The 23,604-nt window shown below is 37.7% G+C and overlaps 1 protein-coding gene and 1 non-coding gene across 2 annotated transcripts in view; both read left to right on the top strand.

Annotated features, from left to right (window-relative positions):
• Nucleotides 1-21,640, top strand: part of KPNA4 (karyopherin subunit alpha 4) — a 35,175-nt gene extending 13,535 nt beyond the window's left edge. The window contains 16 exon segments of the mRNA XM_070753542.1: nt 532-621; nt 704-733; nt 828-880; nt 1,894-1,989; nt 2,096-2,181; nt 4,611-4,697; nt 7,370-7,539; nt 7,628-7,672; nt 8,704-8,835; nt 9,233-9,253; nt 9,255-9,362; nt 12,445-12,549; nt 14,707-14,778; nt 16,575-16,737; nt 16,948-17,042; nt 19,738-21,640. Coding sequence (XP_070609643.1) covers nt 532-621; nt 704-733; nt 828-880; nt 1,894-1,989; nt 2,096-2,181; nt 4,611-4,697; nt 7,370-7,539; nt 7,628-7,672; nt 8,704-8,835; nt 9,233-9,253; nt 9,255-9,362; nt 12,445-12,549; nt 14,707-14,778; nt 16,575-16,737; nt 16,948-17,042; nt 19,738-19,836 — 1,452 coding nt within the window. The 3' untranslated portion in view covers nt 19,837-21,640.
• Nucleotides 9,472-9,808, top strand: LOC139168662 (small Cajal body-specific RNA 7). The gene has a single exon (XR_011559333.1). It is a non-coding gene; the product is annotated as a small Cajal body-specific RNA 7 (non-coding RNA).
• Nucleotides 21,641-23,604: the final 1,964 nt, after the last annotated feature.

The raw sequence follows: 23,604 nt of genomic DNA, 5'->3' as shown, positions 1-23,604 counted from the left end.
ATGTGCAGTTTTTTAAAAAAATTGGTTCAAAACAGCAAGATCACATTTTAAAACATTGTAAATACAGTATTCGCTTTGCAAACAATGGAAGCACTATTGTATACCAGTTATAACCTGCCCTGTCTACACAACAGCTTAAAAATGGGTCTGACAATGAAACAAATGTTAGTGAATTAAGTTTATTGTGCCTATGAACAACAGGAGGACAGCAAAAAATATAATTGTATTGAGATCTCTTCTTACCTCACATGGGCATTTTTTGCATTTGGTAACCTGAAAACTTGGGCAGCAGTGCAGTATTAATCATGCATGTTTATGCTGTACTTTTCTGCATTTAATAATATGTTGTATATTATTGCAGGTTATTATGTGTGCTGCAGTTATAGTTTTATAAAAACTTTTGTGCATTTTGTTCTTTGCTCTTATTTTATATTGAAAACAGTTTTACAAATTTTAATATGCTTTTTCAAAAAATTGGGGAAGCATTTTCCAAACATTTCCAGAAGTAATTTAATAATTTTTATTTTAAAGAACAAAAGAGATGAGCATCTTTTAAAAAGAAGAAATGTACCTCATGAAGATATCTGTGAAGATTCTGATATAGATGGTGACTTCAGAGTGGTAAGAATAAGTACAATATTTAAAAGACCTTTTGTTTTGTTTTTTAAAACAATTCCTAACGTTATATTGTCTCCTGTAACAGCAAAATACATCATTGGAGGCAATAGTTCAGGTAAATACTTTCTTCCATTTTTTAAAAATCAGTGAAGTTGTTCATATTTTAAGAATTTTGATTGCAAAATTAATTAATGGGTTTATTTTTTTAGAATGCCTCAAGTGACAACCAGGGAGTCCAGTTAAGTGCAGTACAGGCTGCAAGGTAAGATGCAAATTTAATCACTTGAATTGTTTGATTGTAATAAAGTTTATTAACGGAAATTTTAATCGTTCTAGATCTCTTTAGTAAATTTCTTTTTCTGATTAATAGATTTTCTAGTAAAAAAAGTTTTAAAACCTAAAGCAGTGATGGAAAACCTTTTTTTCCTCGGGTGCCGAAAGAGCATGCGCATGTGCTGTTAAGCACCCATGATTCCCATCCATAATAAAATGTCTGGGGAGAGCGAAAACAGCTCCCCCCCCCCCCCCCCGAGGCCCTCTGGAAGCCAAAAACTTCTGGTGGATCCAGTAGGCCTGTGTTTGCCCTTCCCAGGCTCCAATGGCTTCGCTGGAACCAGGGGAGGGAACCAGGGGAGGGTACAGAGAGCCCTGGAGGCTCTCTGGAAGCCAAAAATGCCCTCCCAGAACCTCTGTGCAAGCCAAAAATCAGCTGGCCGGCACACACATGCACGTTGGAACTGAGCTAGGGCAACAGCTTGTATGCCAGCAAATATGGCTCTGCGTGCTACCTGTGGCACCCGTGCCATAGGTTTGCCATCACTGACCTAAAGCATAATTTTTTGAACAAAAATAGATGAAATTATATCCTGACATGTATATACAGGTAGTTTTCATATACTGGATGGTTACTTAATAAGCATTTGATCTTACAATGGGCCTGGAAAATATCTTTATTGCCTGTGAAACATTTCTGGCCATAGCAAAATGTTGTGATACACATGCACGCATGCACATACACAATGGTACATGACTGCATATCAGGCACTTGGCAACTGAATTATGCAATTATTTTACATTTCAAGCATATTAATGAGAATAATATCAGAATAACTCATTTCATTTTTTATCAATACTAAGAAAATATTTTGAAATACTGGATAAATAGTATCAGTTCTTTGTTATATAATTTTGGCTATAAGCATTTATTGAAAGCCCACATGAAAGAAACTAAAGCTTGCATGCAAATTTGATCCAATCATGTATGCTTTTAAACAGAAAACTACTCTCCAGTGATCGCAATCCACCAATTGATGATTTAATAAAGTCTGGAATATTACCTATATTAGTGCATTGTCTGGAAAGAGATGATAAGTGAGTATGTACCTTAACAGCACATTTTTAAAAATAGAAACAAATATTTGAAAATACTGGAATGAAAACTAAATCCTTGTCTCTATGTGTTTAAATATTATCTTAGTCCATCTTTACAATTTGAAGCAGCATGGGCCCTGACAAATATTGCATCTGGAACTTCTGAACAAACACAGGCTGTAGTTCAATCCAGTAAGTTAATTATTACTAATGCATTTGTGTATACATATAACCTGTGCAAAACCTCTGTTCAAATAGAACTATGTACATTCCAGGTTTGTTTTGTTTTCAGAATATACTAGTATATAACAATCAGTTAATTCTTTTAACTCCAGAAGTAGAAAATCTTCATCATGTGTGGGGTGAAATTTATCCTGGTCTATACATACCGTAGTTTATATTCCACATCCTTCTTGTCTCTTGTTCTCTAATTGTATTCTTATGAAGGAGTAGAGTGGTCCTGTTTAGACATCACCCTGTCTTTCAGTGCTGAACAAGTAGAATGTTTCTCATAGCCTGTCTAAAGCCAAGAGGGAGAAGAGAATATTCTAAAAACTTGTATAAGTAATAGAATGTAGACAGATTATTGGAATGGTTTTGAGGAAAGTAAATGAGAGCCCAAGCACTGTCAGCATGACTTTTCTCTTTCCATTGAAATAATGCATTTTTGCAATTTTGTACTTATAGCATTTGCTGCTTTACAGTGTTTTACCCCCCTCTATAAGCAGTTTACAGAGTCAACATATAGCCCCCCAAAATTTGAGTCCTCATTTTACCCACCTCAGAAGGATAGGAGTCTGAGTCAAACTTGAGCCTGATGAGATTTGAACTGCCAAATTCCAGGTAGCCAATAGTCAGAAATAGCCTGCAGTACTGCACTCTAACCACTGTGCCACTGCGCCACCATGGCTCACAGACCAAAATATCTGCTTTCCTTCAGCATAATTCAACTACATTAAGAAGTACCATATTTTTCAGAGTATAAGATGCACCTTTTACCCCCCAAATCTTGGGTGTGTCTTATACACCGAATGTAGCCCCCAGCCACCCTTTGGCCTCTGCCTTTCAGCAATTTGCCTCCTTGCAGCAAACAGAACAGGCCTGTTAAGCCAAGCAACTGATTATCAACTTCTCGACCCTCAGCTAATTGAAACTGCAGGCAGGCCATATGTTAAAACTGAAAGTGAAACTAAAACTGCAAGAAGGCAAATTGCTGGGAGGTAGAAGCATAGACAGAATTTTATTTTTCTGTGCTAATCCAGACTGCTGAAACTGGATTGAAGGAGGTAAGTCAATAACTATAAATGTCTGTACAATGTTGAAATTATTAGACTTATTTTTTAAAGACTGTTTTTTATTGTTTTAGACAGCTTGACAAAATGAAGAAGCTTTTAAAAATAAATGCTTAATCTGAAGAAGCCCAGTGCTTTTATATCTTCTTTTAAATAGCAGAGAATAATGTATACTTCCAGAAAGCCACATCATTTTTAACAGCATCTGAAGTATAATCTGAAATGTAACAGCATCTGAAGTATAATCTGAAATGTAACAGTTTCCTGTTTTAGTATTAAGATAAGGCAGCTGAGTTAAATCCTGACCTGTTATCTTCTAGTTTTTGCTAAACTCTATTAGGATCTCTATTGCCCATGCTGTCTTGCTGCTGATTGTTTTAATTCTGTTAACATAGAGTAGACCAGAGGTATCCAATCACTACTTTATATCAGGTTATGGGTTAAATTAATAAAAGCAAACTAAAATATGGTTGTATAAAGACAGTGTAATAAAATCATTTTTACTGAATAATGCATGGCCAAGGTCTGTGTGCTTTTAAAGTACAAAAAAGTGATGAAAATATTTTAAAATCAAAACGGATATTGCCAGCTCTAATTAGCTGGTGAGTATGATGGACTCTCCCTTCTTCTTACCTTTAAGTTTCTGGAGAATTGATTCTTGTAACAGTGGGACTCCAGATAGTCCTTGAATTACAACAGTTCATTTAGTGATTGTTCAAAGTTACAATGACACTGAAAAAAGTGACTTATGACAGGATGTACAGCAAACCTGGAAATCAGAAGGACTCCCTGGCCAGAGTCAAGCAAAAATGAGCATAACTGTGGCAACAACTTGCTTCCTCAGCAACCAATATTTCTCCACAGCTAAGCCATTTGGTATGATATCATCTACGACCACACCTTGACTAGATCACAAGTTACAGAGAAATGACAGGGAAATATCACGGAATTTAAAAATGCGTTCCTCCTGGGCACTCTGTTATGAATATTTCTGCATGAACAATGTTATTGTTATGGACAATGTTGCAGCATCCCCATGGTCATGTGATCAAAATTAAGTCAATGTGGGAGTCAGATTCACTTAATATCCCTGTTACTGACTTAACAACTGCAGCGATTCACTTAAGTGTGGCAAGAAACATAAAAATGCAAACTAAATTTTGGGCTCAATTGTGCTCTTAAGTCGAGGATTGCCTGTAGTGTTTCTCATCTTGGCAGTCTCAGAAATTAAGGCTTTTGGTTTTCATTATCTATCAACTTAAAGCTTATATGAAGATATGCCTTTATGTGCTTTGAAACAGTTAAGTAATTTATGTCTTTCTTTTGTAGATGCTGTCCCACTCTTTTTGAGGTTGCTGCATTCACCCCATCAAAATGTTTGTGAACAAGCTGTATGGGCTTTAGGCAATATCATAGGTTTGTTATATTTTATATAAAAACATGCTGATTCAGTAATTCAACATTTAATAACTTACCAGGCTTGCACTGCAATATTAATATTTGCGGGGGGGGGGTGGTTCTGAAATATTTTGTGCATAATCTTTCCCCCCCCATTTCTCTGAAGTATATTTTAATGATGTGCATGGATGTTCTGATAAAATTATACGGAAGAGTAGAATATGAATTACTTGTTTAACCATGTGTCAGACACAAACAACCAACTCACACGTGAAGAGTTTGCTACTTTATTATATTCTGCCTGTAATACAGGATGGTTTCCAGATATCAGCCTCAAATGGAAACAGATCTATCTTTATGGAGCGTAAAGAGGATTATTTCTGGATCTCTCATAGCATCATAAGGGTTTGAGAGTAATTCTAAATTTGAAGCCTCACACTTGCCCAGATAGGTGTTCCCCAACATGGAGTGCTTCATTTATTTTAAAATATTTATAGGCTATCCACTGTCTAGAGCAGTGGACCACAAAACCACAAAATATTTCATACTAGATAGTCCTCAACTTGCAAGAGTTCATTTAGTGACTGTTTGGAGTTACAATGGCACTGAAAAATGTGATTTGTGACAATTTTTCACCCAATTATTGCAGTCTTCGTAGAGGGGCGGCATACAAATCTAATAAATTATTATTATTATTATTATTATTATTATTATTATTATTACTACTACTACTACTACTATTAGTAGTAGTAGTAGTAGCAGCATCCCCATGGTTATGTGATCAAAATTGGGATGCTTGGCAGTTGACTCACATGTCCCAGGATCATTCACTTGTGCAACCATCTTACTAACTTAACAAGTTAATACAGTGATCTACGCATGCGTGCCCATAGGCACGCATGCGTAGATGGGGCCCGGCAGATCAGCTGCTGGGCGGCTTCCCTGGGTCTTCCCCCTCTTGCTGGCGGGAGGGCGAGCAGCGGGCATCAGCAAGGAGTTTCCCCACCGCCCACGCAAACTCCTCGCTGCCGCCCGCCCTTCGCCCGCCCACGCCGTTCATTCTCGCCGCTTTCGAGCTGAGTCCTGAAGCGAATTCGCTCCAGGACTCAGCTCGAAAGCGCCGAGAGCCAGCGTGGACAAGCCGTTCGCTGGCGCTGGCTATCAGCGCTTTTGAGCTGAGTCCGGAAGCGAATTCGCTCCCGGACTCAGCTCGAAAGCGCCGAGAGCCAGCGTGGACAAGCCGTTCATTGGCGCTGGCTATCGGCGCTTTTGAGCTGAGTCCGGAAGCGAATTCGCTCCCGGACTCAGCTCGAAAGCGCCGAGAGCCAGCGTGGACAAGCCGTTCGTTGGCGCTGGCTATCGGCGCTTTTGAGCTGAGTCCGGAAGCGAATTCGCTCCCGGACTCAGCTCGAAAGCGCCGAGAGCCAGCGCCCCCCGGGGGGCTGCTAGGAAGCCCCCCCATGCCGGCGGCAAACAGCCGCGCCGCCCCCAATCTTCGGCTCCTCGCTAGCGCTGTGGGAGTAAAAACACCATCTGCACATGCGCAGATGGTGTTTTTACTTCCGCAGCGCTACTTCGCGAAAACCCGCTCGTTGCGGGGGGTCCTGGAACGGAACCCTCGCAACGAGCGGGGGATCACTGTAATTCACTTAATAACTAGTAAGAAAGGTTACAAAATGGGGCAAAAACTCAACTATCTCGCTTAGCAACAAAAAGTTTTGGTTCAGTTGTAGTTGAGATCTACCGATAATGTTATTAACTCTTTCACTTACACACACACACACACACACACACACACACACACAGAGAGAGAGAACTTCTTGTTTTATGCAAGCATTTTGGTGGGAGCAGTCCCAAGCTGGATCCTCAACTCACAAACAAGTAATTACTATTGTTCCATAACCTCCAGGACATGCCCAAATTATTCCTTGAATTACTTTCCTCCAGTTTTAACAATTACTGATCTGGAGGATCTTGTGGTACATATAGAAGTAGAAAAGACAGAGGTGGGCTTCATATAATTTAATAACTGATTTGCCCAGAATCGAAAATGTGTGTGAGAGAATGCCTTGGTGCACATGCGCTGCGTAAAAAAGGCAGCTCACTCATGCACATGGCCTGCGTTATGTGGTGTGGTGTAAAAAAACATGGCAATTTGCTTGTGCATGCATGCAGTGTCAAAAACCAGTGATATAGGGTGGGATTTCACCTGGGCGGGTTGAGGTTGTCACTACCGTTTCGCCTGAACTGGCCAAATCCCATTTCTGAGAAAAGGGCCATTTTAGTGTAGTAATTAAGGAGACTAAGTGGCAGGCTCCCTTGGACATGAGAGCTGGCTGATGACTGATCCAGTCATCAGTCCAATCTGTCTCATAGCATTGTGGGGTAAATTGGAGGCACCAGTATGTATGTTGCCATGAATATTAAGAAATATATAATAACAACAGCAATTTCTCAGTGGAATAGATTTGTTGGATTAGGCTTTTCTTTCCAGGAAATATCATAAAGGGAAATGGCAGTCTTTAGATTGCTAGCCTAAAAGACAAGAATTTCTAATAATAGTTTATTAGAATTATTTTCCCTTGCATTGAAAATATGTACAGGTACTAACATATTTATTTATTTTATTTATTTATTGGATTTGTACGCCGCCCCTCTAATATATTACTAATGTTTAAATATTTATACAGGTGATGGGCCACAATGTAGAGATTATGTCATTAGTCTTGGAGTGGTGAAGCCGTTGCTGTCATTCATCAGCCCATCTATTCCAATAACTTTCTTAAGAAATGTAACTTGGGTAATGGTCAACCTATGCCGTCACAAAGACCCACCTCCACCAATGGAAACCATTCAGGAGGTAAATCTACTTACTTGTTGGAAATTAATCAGTGTGAGTTTCACTGAACAATTTAAAATTTTGAACCCTTTTTTTTTGTTTCTTCTAGATCCTCCCAGCATTGTGTGTCTTAATACATCACACAGATGTAAATGTGAGTAATAAAATATTTTGTAAGGTATCTTTAAAGGCAAAATACATAACCCTATCAGAATTGGCACCTGCTTAAGTATATATTAATCTATTAGATTTACCTTTCAGGAAATCACTGCTATCTCAAATAAGTACATATGTTTTTGTTGCTACATAGCAAGGAATGTTGCACATAATCCCTTAACCATGGCTTCCTGAAATTATTACCCTTTCTCCAAATTTAATCACTGAAAAGTTACGTCTTCCATCATTACTTACATATTATCCACATCTTAGCTCTCAGTTACCTGCATTGCCTTGCTTTGCTTTAATTTTAAATTTACTTTAACTTTAAAACTTTAATTTTAAAACTTTAACTTTGAACTGAGTTTAACTTTTAATTTTTAACTTTTTGCTTTGCTTTGCTTTTGCTTTGCTTTGCTTTGCTTTGCTTTGCTTTGCTTTGCTTTGCTTTGCTTTGCTTTGCTTTGCTTTGCTTTGCTTTGCTTTGCTTTGCTTTGCTTTGCTTTGCTTTGCTTTGCTTTGCTTTGCTTTGCTTTGCTTTGCTTTGCTTTGCTTTGCTTGAATGGGTGGTGCAAAAATGTATATCTGATACAGATACACTTGTACATTTGTGCATATATTCATAAACAAGATTTTATAATATTGTCCCAGACACATGCAATATAACAGTACAGGTTGTTGTGAGAATAAGCAAGAAATTAGGTTTGATACATATTTTATAATTAATCATGATTAGAAATGCATTATTGAAATTCATCAATCAATTAATTAATTGATTAAAATGAATCTTGGGAAAGGAGGATTCTAAAAGGATTCCAAGCAAGCAAGTGCAGCAGACAGCAAAGTAAAATGGGCAGAGCCATGACAGGGCAAAAGAACTAATGATGAATTTGTATGATTAGCAATTATAGCATAGTATTGATTGATGGTAAAGTCCACCCCAGGCCAATGGATCACTTTATGGTCTGGAAGCATATCTCATTGTTTTCTTGCTTGTGAAGTTTTGATTCATTTTTTTCTTCTAATTAGATATTGGTAGATACAGTCTGGGCCCTGTCGTACCTAACGGATTCAGGCAATGAACAAATTCAGATGGTGATAGATTCGGGGATAGTTCCTCATTTGGTTCCTCTTCTCAGCCATCAGGAAGTTAAAGTACAAGTAAGTATTCTGTAAGCTTCCTTTCTTTAAATAGGGGTTTTAGGGAACTACTGCATTATAAATTAATATATGAAATCTTTTGAATTGTCGTTTTCTCAATGAGAGCTGTAAAGTATTCTGATATGAATAAACTTCATTTTTAGTATGAAATGACATTTCAAATAAATGAACTGAACAATATTTTAGATTTTCTTTAGAATAGGACTACCAAATTATCTTATTTTCCTGGATAATACTTGCCCCTATACAATTTTCATTTCTGGAATCTTTTCACTGATATTATTCAGCTTACAGTAAATAACTTAAATTGGTGAAGAGATGAAATTAATGCATAATATTTTCGATGGATCAAATCTTTCCTTTTTGACCGTCGGGTTTGATGTTTTTCCCCCCCTAGACTGCAGCACTCAGAGCTGTAGGGCAATATTGTTACTGGCACTGATGAACAAACCCAGGTAGTTCTGAATTGTGAAGCTCTTTCACATTTTCCTGCTCTGTTGACACACCCCAAAGAAAAAATTAATAAGGTATGTAAATATGTACAACAGTATATGTTATTGACAAGAAATTAATATTATATTTAACCGATCCATTAACTACACATGAACACAGCTACGTTCAAATTTTACTGACTCTTGGAAATGATGAAATGGAGGTTAAAATGTAGATAGGTGAATGTGAATTGAAGAGCATGATTGTTTTATTCAGTATGGAAAAGGAAAAAGTATGTGTGTGAGTGAAAGAATGCATGGTGTATGTGTACATTTAGGGCCAAGTTATGATGCAAACTGTGGACACTGAAAAAAATTGCTGATATTGGAGTGCATCTGAGGCACAGTTGCTAAGTCATAGGGCCTTTCCTGCAACATTGCCTGTGATTAAAGCCCAAAATATGTTCCCTGTTTGTATCTAGAAATTGTAAACCTCTGACATGTTCTTTTAGTCATATAAATGAATATGTAATCTGATCCAAGAGACCAGTTTAATTATTTTTTTAAATGCCCAAACATGTTTCTTATTCATAAAAATAAGCATTTTTTAAAAAGTATTGAAAACACAATAATTTCAATTGATTACGCTTATAAGTTGTGCTATTTTTTAAAAAGGTTTGACAAAAGGTTTTATTTATATGCATATTTCGCTTCATTTAAAAAGGTCTTTCTAGGGCAGAAAAAAGAGTAAATACAATTATAGACTTTAAATAAAGGTCTTTCTAGGGCAGAAAAAAGAGTAAATACAATTATAGACTTTAAATGTTAAAATTCAAAAATTGGAATATAACAAATAAAAAGAATATATTGTACATGTTTGTTATTTTGATTTTAATTATTTTATTTATTTAATGTAATTTATATGCTGCCCAACTTTAATGTATTGTACTTACTTTAATATCTCTAAACACTCCAAAGCCCACTGAGATTTGAAACACTAGATCCATTGAAAAGAAAAAATAAATGTGTCAAGGCTACCAATCTTATTGAACTTGAAATGGGTCATCTGGACTAGAGCTTTTTCATTGATCTTAAAGCTAGCTCAGTGATGACTAACTTTGTTGTGTGTCGAAAGCGCACGCCCATAATGCAATGTGTGTGCAACCCCTGACACAAGTCCCGCGCCCATGCATGGGTGCAGGACCCCAATGTTCCTATTGCCCCCGCGCAATCACACATGGCCCCTTGTGCTCCCCCTGCCCCCTACATGTTCCACATGTGCATGCACATGTACCCAGCCACGTGAATCCACCCCGCCCTCCCGCACATGAATGGCAGAGATCCAAAAACCAGCTGGCCAGCAGGAGACGCATGTGCAGTGGAGGTGAGCTGAACTGGGGGTGATAATTCATGTGCCCACAGAGAGAGCTTCGTATGCCACCTGTGGCACACGTGCCATAAGTTCACCATCACGGGCCTAGATGGATTCGTGTGGGCACAGTTAGCTTTTAAATATCTGGCTCAAAATGTTCAGGTCTTTAAAAACTAATATAAGTACTATGAATTGGTTTGGAAACATGTCAGTAATAAATGGCTATCATAGAATTAATGTAGTATACCTTTATTAATCCACCAAACCTCAAGTGATTTTTTTTAATAAGTTGAACTGTCCTAATGGTTCAATAAGCCCAGATTGATTACATTTAATAGCATAATTTGCATGTAATCAATACATGGATGATCAAACTAAAATCCATATCCATTAGTGAATAAACTTAGCATATCAATCTAAGGGGTGAACCTTGCCATCCCAGTTTTCACAGATATTGCAAAAACATCATAATTTCAGAAGGATCTCAAAGTTCAAACTTGGACTTTCAGTGAGGGGTGTAATGTTATGTACCACAGCATGCACCTCATTAGCTAGATCAATCAGTTTATTCCCACAGCACCTCTAGCTTTCTGTAGCTTAGTATTCAGTTCCATCTATATCCATTCAAAAAATTCCTGGCTTCAGAACATTAGTTGGTATTTACCTTTAAACCTACAAGGCCAGCTCCCAACTCACCGTAATATAAATTGGTCACAATAACACACCAAACCTGAGTTAAGTAGGCTTTCTTAACTACCCTCATAGAGTAGTCAGGGTTATATATTGTTTAAATATATTTGTTTAAAAGCCTTTGATTGGTTTTTAATCCAGTGAACTTTTAATCCAGTTCAGCATTGTGCTGTCATTATAACAAACCTTGGTAGCTTAGTTTGTTCAATATATTAGTGGCTGTTTAATCATCATGCTGAACCAATCAAGCTACTTTATAATTTAACATATTCTATGAAGCCAGTCCATTATTTCATTGTCCTGAAGTCCTATAGAGATTTGTACTTTGGTCAAGAGTTTGGAAACCATCATTACAGTGGCTTGGTAATACTTGTAAATCATTCTCTAAACACAGTGCAACAGGTAGATTCTACCAAACTTCAGGAAATATATTTCATTTTTAACAACTGGTCTGTGCCCTTGAAATTTGCATATAGTTTTTAGTCTATATATATAATATGTTCGAAATCCCTACTATAGTCACCAAAGTTTAAAACCAATGAGAAAGGAATCCAACCCCTTTAAATTCTGACTAACCTTAGGCTTATTTCATTATTAAACAGTTCGTCAACTGAAGATTGTAACATTCTACAACTTCATAAATGTTTTTGAACATTTATTTATTTTATAAATTACCATATATGGCTGCCCATTTCAGGTGCCTCTGAAGGGTATGCAAGGATTAAAAACAAAAAGCCATGATTTATACACCTAGTGCCCCAGGGTAAATAATAACTCATAACCCCCCAAATACTTAATAAAATGCTTAATACAAGTTTATATTTTATTATTTCATATTTATACTTTACCTAAAGTCAGTTCAGTGGGATAATCCAAGCATAGTTGTTGTTTATACATAAAGGTATATATCCTATAATTTAGTTCTTATCTTATTTAAATAGAACTCATCTTGGAAGCAGATGTATGCTGAACAATTTCAACATAAATAGGTTAACATGCAGCTTAAATGTTATTTATTAGCTAGATTTTATTTTACCATGTTCATCCTGTCAAGCCATACTTCCAGAATTTGTAATCGTTCTTTAAGTATTGTTCCACTTTACTTTTTTGTTGTAGGAAGCTGTATGGTTCCTATCTAACATCACTGCAGGAAATCAGCAGCAAGTCCAGGCGGTGATAGATGCTAACCTTGTACCAATGATAATACATCTTTTAGATAAGGTTAGTCAAATGTTTGCTTAAATTACTTAGGTGGGTACACATATGTCTGCCTGATAGCTCACTTAACTCAGTAAACTTCAATGTTTTCTGGCAAGGCAAGCACCAATTCTCAAGCAACCTCCTGATTACATCACTTAAATAATTATAATTCAAGACTTAGAGAATTAAGTTATGTAATAGTCAAAGTTGATTAAAGAGACTAAGGTATTTTAAATCCATAGTAAATTACGTAATGAACAGTCTTATCAGTAGATTTTTCAGTTGTTGTCTACTACTGCTATATGCCTTGCACAACAATGAATCATTACAAATATCAAATTTTACAATGCAAATCAGGTATTAATCACCAGATGCTTTCAAAGGCAGTCATATGCCAACAAAATGTTGTAGGATAGTCTGGACTAAATACAGTGTTTCTTTTGGAGAGAAAGTGAGTCTTTTCATGTTCAGAAATTCTTCTGTAAGCAGAATAAATGTAATCAGCTCAAAATTTATTTTAGTTATATTTCTACATTGTTCAGTGAATGCCTCAAAAGTCTTGGTTTTCCAAATTTGGATGAGATACCATTTCATATTTTAGAACAAGTAAATTGTCATACAGAGAGGATTTGCTCCTCAAATTGTATCAGGCAATATTTTGGGATATTTACAGTTTTGATAGCATGATATGGACATTGTCAGAGATTGTAGGGGTCTACCAACTCATGAAATGGCATTCATAATATAGTAATTGTAATACCAAACTCCATGTATGAAAAGCAATAAACAGAATACCTTCCAGCAAAAAATGAATGCAGCAGTGGCATTAAAACTACTACATATAAATGTCGGCAGGCAGTAAGACTACTCTACTCTCTTTACTGCCATTTTTTTTTGGGGGGGGGGGGGCTTGCAGGTCAACTCCAAGCCGAAGTATACATAATTATTTGGCCCAATTGCTTTATGAATCAAGGGATTAAAAGGATTTGGGGAGATAAACAGATTACCTTGTGCCTCCCAAATAATTGTAGCTATCTTCTGCTGTGGGTAGTTTACTAATAGTTATTAGTAGTTACAAATTTTTATGCAGCTCAACACTCAACCACTCTAGACAGTTCATATCAATCAAATTGCGATAAAATCAGTAAACCATTTAAATTAGAACATGGCAAGTGCAGTGAAGCAACAGTTTCTTTTTTACGAAAGGTCTGTGTGAAGAACCTGATCTTCACAGCACTTTTAGCCATCTGGTTGGAATGGGTCGGAGACAGTTTCTCCCCACCAAATTCATATAACCTCCAGACTCTGGGACAGAACCTTGACAGCTTTACTTGGCTGCCCAGGATACTGATGATACTAAACCCCAAATTGGCAGATGACCTTACCTAGCACTTTCATGTAGATGCTGGAAAGAGTAAAACACTGTGGAGTCAGAAGTCCAGTCGGTTCAAATGGATATAGGTTTATTGTATATTAACGCTCTCCACAAGAATCTGAACGATTAATGATCAAAGCAAATTGGTGGCAGATAAAGAGTCAACAGAATTCATGGTGGGTTGCATTTAGATCTCATGTGGGCATGAAGGGATTCGAGGCTAATGACATATTTGATCCTTCTGCTAGTTTCAGCCTGATCATCTCCTAAACTATTAAGGTATAGCTAGTCCTTGACTTGGTACCAGACACTTAGCAATAGTTCAAAGTTACGACAAATCCCGAAAAATGCACTTAAACTCAGGATTTGAAGATCCAATGTCCACGCGCCCTCCCATCACATGGTCACATTTGACACTTTGCAATGTACAATGTTCTTTAACATGGTAAAACACTCCAGAGAGAACAATGGATTTATTTAATGACCATAATGTTCGCTTTATCAGTGAAAAAAATGGTTATGTTATAAAATTTGCCATGATCATATGAAACCCCTCTTTATTATGACCACAACTTACAACCAAAATTCCATGCTCAGTTGCAGTTCATAATTCAAATACTATCTATACCCACTTTGGTATTAATGCTGGCGGAAAATCAACCTTTGGGAGAGAAGAGAATGGACTTTAATAAATTAAATGAATCTTAAGCTCATTTTTAAGTTCTCCCTTTAAAAATCTTCCGTTTACTTTATTAAGTAAAGCCTGTGCTGAAAATAATATATCAACTTTTTCATGTTTTTAGGGTGATTTTGGTACACAAAAGGAAGCTGCTTGGGCTATAAGTAACCTGACAATCAGTGGAAGAAAAGATCAAGTAAGTAATACTTCATACCGTGTTTCTCAGAAAATAAGACCAAGTCTTATTTTTTTTTAGACTTGAAAATAAGCACTTGGGCTTACTTTCTAGGTTGTCTTTTTTGAGCAGGCCAGACTTGATGAGCTGGGTGCGCTGTGGATGCACCATTGCCTCTATTTCAAATCTTCAGCATTTGTAATGGAGGCTTTTTGGTAAATGGGAGGAAAATGTGGATGGAGGATTTTCCTGCCTGTCATCTATTCCTCAAGCTCAGCATAGACTGAGGGAAGGAGGGCAGGCAGGAAAATCCCCCCTCCCCACTTTTTTCCTGTTTGCCAAAAAGCTTCCAGTGAGCTTTCCAAAAAGGGATAAAGCACAGCAGCTGACCACGGAGCTTCCGGCTTCTGGGAAGTGGCCCAATAAGCATAATAAGCTCTACCCCGAAAGAGAAGGACGAAAGTGGCATTTGCGCTGCCCCGAGAGACCAGTGGGCTGCGGGTGTAGCCTGACAGTTGCCCTGCGCCATCACTTATGCTGACCAGTCCATTTCTCCTGGCCTTATTTTTGGGGTGGGGCAATATTAGGTCCACCTCCCCCCAAAAATTAGGGTTTTGCTTATTGGGGTGGATCGTGTTTTCAGAGAAACTCGATACATATTTGAGCTAAGGGCATATGATGGAATTAAAATGGAAATACAAATGGGATGCACATGAAGAAAACAAAGTGAACCTTCTAAATACATTTTAGAAGGCTCACTTTGTTTTCTTCAGGTGTTTTGGGTTGGAGTCCTTCATTATTGTTTTCCAGACAAGCCTATTGAGAATTAAATTGCATAACTCTACAGTATTAGATTTGCTTTTGAGACTTAAAGTTTATACTCAATAAAGTCTTTAGAAGTATCTTAACTTCCAGTTAGCTGAAACAAAATGTCTCAAAACAGTTCCCGGTCTCACATTCCTTACGTTTTTATCTCAATTAAAGTCTGATATATAAACAGATAATAGTACTTTAAGGGTACTACCAGAATAAACAATAGTAAGGTAAATTATCTCATTACATTCAGTTTGTAATATCTCAGTTTTCTGTAACGGAATTAAAGTCATATGACTAAACTTCTAGCATTTAATAGTTTACATTTGAGATTGGTCTTGTGTTGGGGATTGGTTTTGTGGTGGTTAGAGGAAGTAAGGGGCACGCTTTCCTACATACTGTAGTTGTGATGGGGCATAACAGAATCACAGGAAGGTCTCACTTGGTTACTGTCTTGTTTAGCAAATGTTCAGTAGATGACACTGAAAAATTAACTATATGACCAGTCCTCGCATTTATGACCATTGCCACAATGGTCACAAGATCAATTTTTGTGTGCCTCACAGCTAGCTTCTCACAAGGTAGAAACCAGCAGTAAAATCACATGTTGTGGTCATTAAGTAGGGGCTACCTATAGTGGAAATTGTGTAGATACACTTGTACAGAAAAGCACCTTTCTATTTATGCAGAGAACTTTAGATTTAAAAAATGGATTATTTTACATTAAATTAAATTACTATCCGTAAACTTTAAATCAGTAGGGACATACAGTATTTTAAAAATTGTAAATTTCTAAATTCATAAAATGTGTCTGATAAAGAACAATACTTGATCGAGGCAGATTTATCATTAAGGTCTATGTAATCCCTAATCTGTAAATAATACTTTTCAAGTTAAGAAATAATGAACATCCTGTTCATTAATTGTTTTAAATATGCATAGAGTTTGCTGTTTTTAACATTGTCTTAATTTACGGTCCTCTATCATTTATTTTTGTTTTTTAGGTGGCATACCTAATTCAACAAAATGTAATTCCTCCATTTTGCAACTTGCTAGTAGTAAAAGATGCTCAGGTCGTGCAAGTAGTGCTGGATGGGCTAAGTAATATATTAAAAATGGCTGATGATGAGGCAGAAACCATAGCCAACCTTATTGAAGAATGTGGAGGTATAATTTAATTATTTGATTTAGTAAAACATTTGAATTCATTGCATTTTTATCAGTTTAAATTATTTAATATTTTGTCACAAATCCAGATATGTTGATATTCTAAAAATATGCACATTTATTTCTTGAAATATGGTCACAGAAAAAATTATATCCTGAAAATATTTTATTTATAGTTGCTTATGAACTGTTTCTTTGTTTTGCCTATAGGATTGGAGAAAATTGAACAACTACAAAATCATGAAAATGAAGAAATCTACAAACTGGCTTATGAGATCATTGATCAATTCTTCTCTTCAGATGATGTAAGTAAATTCTGTATGAATATTGAATATTTATACCAAGCTCTCTGTTATGTTTGAGGGATTGTAATAGGAAGTACTTTCTTTTTTATCCATTTTATTTTATTTTTTGTTTCTCCAACTCGATGCATGAAAAGTTACAGAGAAAAGGGGAAGAGAGGTTCCCTTGATCAAAAATAACTCTGAAAAATTCAAAGAATGCTTTAAATGTTCTAAACCAGCGTTTCCCAACCGGTGTGCCACGGCACACTAGTGTGCCGCAAGACACAGGCAGGTGTGCCGTGAAGCTCCCCGCCCGATCTGCCCCCTCTCCTCCGCCGCCGCCCCCTGCCTTGGGGCGCGACTTCTTTCGCAGTGGCTGCAAGCTTCAGCTCCTCAGGACGAAAGCGCTCCCAGCCCTCTCTCGCAGCCCCCTGGCTGGGAGCGCTTTCGCTGCGAGAGAGGGCTTTCTCCATCCATTTCGGGAATGCACGCCCCGCCCCCTCTCTTGCGCGCGCCGCTCCCCTTTTCTCTCAGCCCTCCCTGGCTTCGCTTCTCAATCCCTCCCTCCTTCCGTCTTTCCTTCCCCTCAGCCTTTCTGCCTGGGGGTCTCCCGCTCTTCCCTTCCCCGCCTCCCAGGCTTTGCCTTTGCCACCCCCACCCTTTTTTGGTTGACAAGGAGTCCTTTGCCGCATCCCGCAGTTCGCACTCGGCTCGAGGCCGCTTTCCCTGGCTGCGCTCGGAACCGACAGGGCGCTGCTCTTTCTGTCTCTCACTCTCCCGTGAGGCGGGGAAGGGGGAAAAAAGCAAAAAAAAAACCCTTCTTGCAGCGTGCCCGCGCTCGTCCCTTCAGCAACGAGGGAGGGAAGTCAGAGGGCGAGGGAGCAAGCGAGCGCTCTTATCCTCGGTGCCCTCTGCAGCCTGCCTTCCTTCTTCTTTGCCGCCGCTGAGGGACGGAGAGAAAGATAGAAAGGAAAGAGGGAGGGAGACAGAGAGAGAGAGAAAGAGAGACATAGCAAGAGAGAGAGAAAAAAAGAAAGAGATAGCAAGAGAGAGAGAGACAAAGAGATAGCAAGAGAGACAGAGAGAGAGAGAGAAAGAGAGAGAGAAAGAGACATAGCAAGAGAGACAGAAAGAGAGAGAATGAAAGAGAGATAGCAAGAGAGGCAGAGAGAGAGCAAGGGAGAGAGGACATAGAGGGAGGGAAGGAGGGAGAGAGAAAGAGAGCAAAAAGAGAGAAAGAAAGAAAGAAAGAAAGAGGGATGGAGAGAGAGAAAGATGGGAAGGAAGTAAGAGAGAGAAAGAGGGAGGGAGAAATAGAGTGAAATGGAGGAAGAGATATTTTTTTTTGTCCAAACTTTTCTTTAGCCCCCCCCCCGCCCCCCCCCCCCCGCGTTCAGTGTTCCCCAGGATTTTGAAAATATGACTAATGTGCCGCGGCTCAAAAAAGGTTGGGAAACACTGTTCTAAACTACAGGTAGTTCTCGTTTAGCAACTGCAGTTGGAATTGACAAGTCAGTTTTTAAGTGAAGCAATTACTAAGTGAAAAAGCACATCGCTTTGCTTAGGATTTTACTTTGGCTTTTCTTTGCTTTATAGAATGATATAGTCCCAAATGGCAGGGAAGGTTTCTGGAAGGCCTCATGAAGAAGTCAGATAAAAGGGCAAAACTTACAGTAGCTCTTTTCCCCATTCAGCCATTCTTTGGGATGTTCAGCCCAGTGCTGGCATAATTAGCAGGAAGAGAATTGATGTTTTACATTCATTAGAGGAAGAGATTACAAGTCAGCAGCCAGCCAGTTGGGAATACACACTGGAAGGATTGTTTTAGCCCCCACTGCACGCAAGAGTGACTTGGGAAGCAAACAGACTTTAGGAATGAAATTAAGGTCTTACCAGTAACAGCTACCACGACTAGTGGTAGGATCAACTAATTAAGGTCACAGTGCTGCTTTTGTTAATTTATAGTTAGAACACTTTAGGAATAAGTTGAGCTGTGGATAAAAGCAACTCAGAAATAGATTAATTGTTAGGCAATCTCTCTGCTCTTCAGGTTGGGGGGGGGAGGATATGTCAGGCACAGGACAACGTATACCAGATCTGGGCATTTTACTACTTCCAGGCCACATGCAACCCTTTGGTTGTCCCTTTCCCACCAGTATGAGATCAACTGGAAATTAGAAATCAGATGAGTACGCTACAGGAGGTAGGAGAAGTCAAATCAAGTCTGACTCACATTGTGTTACTTCAGTCAGCTGGCAGCCACAGGAGAGCAAGGAGAGAAAGCACTTTTCTGCACTTGCACAGCACTTGTCTCTCACCTGGAGCAGCCTGGGGTGAAGGAGTTTGAGGCCATCAAATTAGGTTACATAGGTTCCGCCATCCAGCAGAGTCTGTTTCTCAAGTGCCCCCTTGGGAGAATTAATTATCCACCCTTGACATATATTGACTCACTGTAAAGGCAAATATATGACAGAGACACTGAAGGTTGTAATTGCAGACATTGGTCACAAAGTTATTTTTTTGTCACTTGAATTTTTGCTGTCCAAGGCAGGCGTTAAACAAAAACTTATCTGTAATGCCAACAATAAATATACGCTCACAAGCCAAAAAAGGAGCTCACAGAACCAAGTCTTTGTTCCTGCTGCAAATGTAGCATAGTGCCTCATAACTATACAGTACCTAATTACAAATCTTTCTGTTGTTTTTTTTTAAACAGATAGATGAAGATCCAAGCCTTGTTCCTGAAACAATACAAGGTGGAACATTTGGTTTCAATTCATCTGCCAATGTACCTGCAGAAGGGTTCCAGTTCTAGAGTGGTATTTTGGAATTTAGGTACAATGCAGCACTGAATAAAAAAAGGTTTGATCCATCAAGCTTGGCTCATGGGATCCGCTGCTGCATTAAATCGGGAAAGAAAATGTGAAGATTTCATTTGGAATCACAGAAAAGCCCGAATGAAGTCAAGATGGCGAGTGGGTGCGAGTGAGAGTGAGTGGCAAAATGTAATGAAAAACTTCACACTGAATGCTTATATAGGTTGTTCGAAAGGAAAAGGGCTACAGGTCAAAGAAATTCAGTGTCTGAGGAGGGACATTGATTTAATTAGCGCAATTGTGGAGAAAATGCAGTACTATTCTATCATCAAGCCATGTAAGCATAAAGGAGAATAGGATGCCCATATAAGTCCAAGGAGAATGAGCCCAGGCCTTGCTAATGAAGCACCGTGTGAATGGACAACATTGAGTGAATGTCTGGACTCAGTGCTGTGGGGCCACATATGTTTTTCAAATCTAGGGCTCTCTTGCTCATAAAGCAGACTCCTAGTCTTGGAGTGGGGTGTGTACGAGAGTATGGTTGTGATGCTGTATGTGAATGCATGCAAGCTTGATTTGCCTTCAGGGGGCTGATAATAACCCTAGTCAATCATCAAAAGGAGTGCATAAGTGTTGTAACACTGGACACACACAAAAAAGAGACCGGTTTAGCAGCAGACTATGGTTTTACTCCTGCAGCCTGTGTTTTTTATTTTATTTTATCCCTTTTAATTTTAGTTATTTTATTTCCTGTATGGCTTATTACTAGTTGCTTGTAAAGTCAGAAAACATTGAGGAAGGCTTCCTGTGCATTTGCACCAGATTGTTCATTAGTACAAAAAAAAAGTTTTCCATATCATCAAAACTATTTTGTGTAGATTTTTTGCATGGGATCCATACATTTCTCTCTTCTAACTATTGTGTTGCAGTACACAAAATTATCATAATACTAGAAAACAATGTTTATCATCTTTTCATTTTCAGAGATGACATAAAGCTATTTTTGCATGCGGTAATCTACAGCATAGTTCATTTTTAGATTTTGTTGAGTCCTGTAACCAGCTGTTTTCTGTTGTGGTAGAATACCGTGCTGTGTTTCAATGTTAATTGTTTTCAACTTTGTTTTCTATGAAAATGATATGGAAACCTCAAAATAAAATTTGGTGCATATGTACTGCTGAAAAGATTGGAGATGTGAATAGATGTACAAATCAAGTCATGGTTTGAACACCGCTGATACCACCTAATCTGTCCAATTGTTCTAGACTTTTATCTTTAGATGTAGACAGCCATGAACAATCTATTTTGAGCCACTTTAGAGAGAACTTTGTATTCTTAACTTGCATGAAAATGCAAGTGGTTTTTGTAATTGGAATAATACCTCAATTTGAGGTTCTGCACACTAAATTAAAGATAACATTACAAATATGTACAAAAGGAAAACTCTTTATAAGGTGGCTCATTGTAGGAAATGCTGTGCCTTCCCCTTTGAGCACAAGTGTTGCATGATCAACAGTTTGCTGTAAGAAAACGTACCAGGTTAGCCACCATTAGCATCTATATCTTTACCTTGTGTTTTTTTTTAAATCAGCTGGTAATTCTGAAATGCAGTAGAATGGATACAAATTATTTTGTGATCATAACTCTTTGTTGGACTAGAGTATTTTTGCAGCATTCCTTGTCATCAGAAACATGGTTAAAAGTTTAAAACTAGATGCAGCAGAAAACTAGCTTGTGAAATTTATCCAAGTAGAATGCAGGCTAGGCTGTCTTGGGGAAAATAAACATTAAAATTTAAAACAAGATTATGTTGGTATATGTATTTTTGTCTAAAGAAATGGTGTAGTAATTTCGTATTTCCTCTTATCCCGAACTTCACTTTCCATGTTCTATTTATATCATTTTAAGCAAGAGTAAAATATTACAGGATTCTATGTCAGCATTCACCAACTGGAATGAACACATTCAGTCGCATCAAAACTTTCTCCAAATCAATAATTACTATAATCAATATGTACAAAATAAGTTTTAGAAACATTTGGGGTTGTTCCTGCCAAATCACAAACCCAACTTCAAGTTTACACATTGCAACTCAGTTGCTCCTTTTTTCTGGCTAGAGATGAATCAGATACTTCCAGCAGGAAAGGGAGATACTGTACATAGTTTACATCCGACCAGACCAACCAGGGAATTAATATATTAAAAAGTCAAAAAGAAAGCCAGTTTGGTATAGGGGTTAAGGCATCAGCTTAGAAATCTGGAAATCTTGAGTTTTAGATTCACCACCACTCAAAGCCTGCTGGGTGACCTTTGACCGGTCACTTTTCTCAGTGACTCAGTGATAAACAATGTCTAAACAATCTTTCCAGGAAAACTGGACTTATCCAGACAGTCTCTTAGAATACAATATGATTGAACTAGGAGAAAGTGGGTAAAAATGTGATAATTAAAATTGTAGCTCAAGAGTATAACTGCATTTTTACATTAAAACTAAATAATTTATTGCTTAAAACTGAATATTCTTAATAATACATGACTGAAGTTGGTCCACTCATTTTATCCCCAAATAGAACGTTTACAGTAATATTTGAAAGAAAATGGGGAAACACCATTTGAGGTTACAAAAGCTCATTTGTCCTTTCCAATATGGTGTACAGGAAGATGAAAAAAATTATTGAAATGGTTTTTTACAAGAAAAATACCTTACTGATGCCTATTTTTAAAGTGATCTTGCCTGTTTGTGTTTGCACAGTGTATATTTAAATCCAAGATTCAAAATTAGCTTGTTGCATTTTGAATCCACTAATAAAACTTTTGGATCTTAAGCATCTGAAGGCCAAGCATCTGTCAAAGGCAGCTATCTATGTCATTAGTTCATCCTTTTCACCTTAAAGATAGTACAGTACTTAAAAACAACCAACTATAATCTCTCACAAGTTACAAGGTGGTCTAATAAGTCTAAGAACAATTAACAATGGGGGAGGGAGGGAAATCTGACTGAACATCCATAAAATATATCTAATAAAGGTAAGTTGCTGAATAAAATGATACAAATCTAAAACTGGAGTTAGCTTATCTGGTATTTAGGCATGCCCAATAGCTGGCTTGGCTCAGGATATTTCCTAACAAATGGTTCAAATATGATACTGTAATCTATGGAAATGATAGCTCTGTGTTTAGAGTTGTAGACTTAAGTTCCTGTTCTGAGTTGAATTTTAACTAATTCACACAGGAGTAACTAAAATAATCTTTGAAAAGGAGCTGATTTGAACAAAATAGCTTATAGTGGTAGAAATTACATCCTTAAAGTTGAAAAATTGTGCAAATCTTTACACTTAAGGTGAGATGGTTATATATTTGGGTTTACTCAGCTGAAATTTAGTTTTCAGCTGTCAGTTTAATAGGACGTTTATCTTTAATTTTCCATAATGAATGCCCAGTGAAATTATTTCTCCAAAGTAAAATATTCCTAAGAATAAATACGGGAAAGGGCTATTGTTCATGAATCTTGCTTTCCTAAACATATTCAGGTTGTTGGTTTGTCCAAACGTATGTGTGGCTTTTGGCCTCCAGATTGCCGCTCAAGAGTCAATAAGGAGACGGGCGGCATACAAGTCACAGAAATAAATAAATTAAGAAAGAAAGGTTTCAGAACTTCAAACTTTATCTTCGTTTTCGCTCTCCACCCCTTTGGCTAAATGTCTACTTTAGTCAGGCGGCTCTTTTGCATCCTGTGGTCGCCTTCGTTTTTCCACAGCACATACATG

The sequence above is a fragment of the Erythrolamprus reginae genome, chromosome 5, assembly GCF_031021105.1.
Source record: "Erythrolamprus reginae isolate rEryReg1 chromosome 5, rEryReg1.hap1, whole genome shotgun sequence".
Taxonomy (NCBI): domain Eukaryota; kingdom Metazoa; phylum Chordata; class Lepidosauria; order Squamata; family Dipsadidae; genus Erythrolamprus; species Erythrolamprus reginae.
This window is presented reverse-complemented; position numbering and strand designations above follow the sequence as displayed.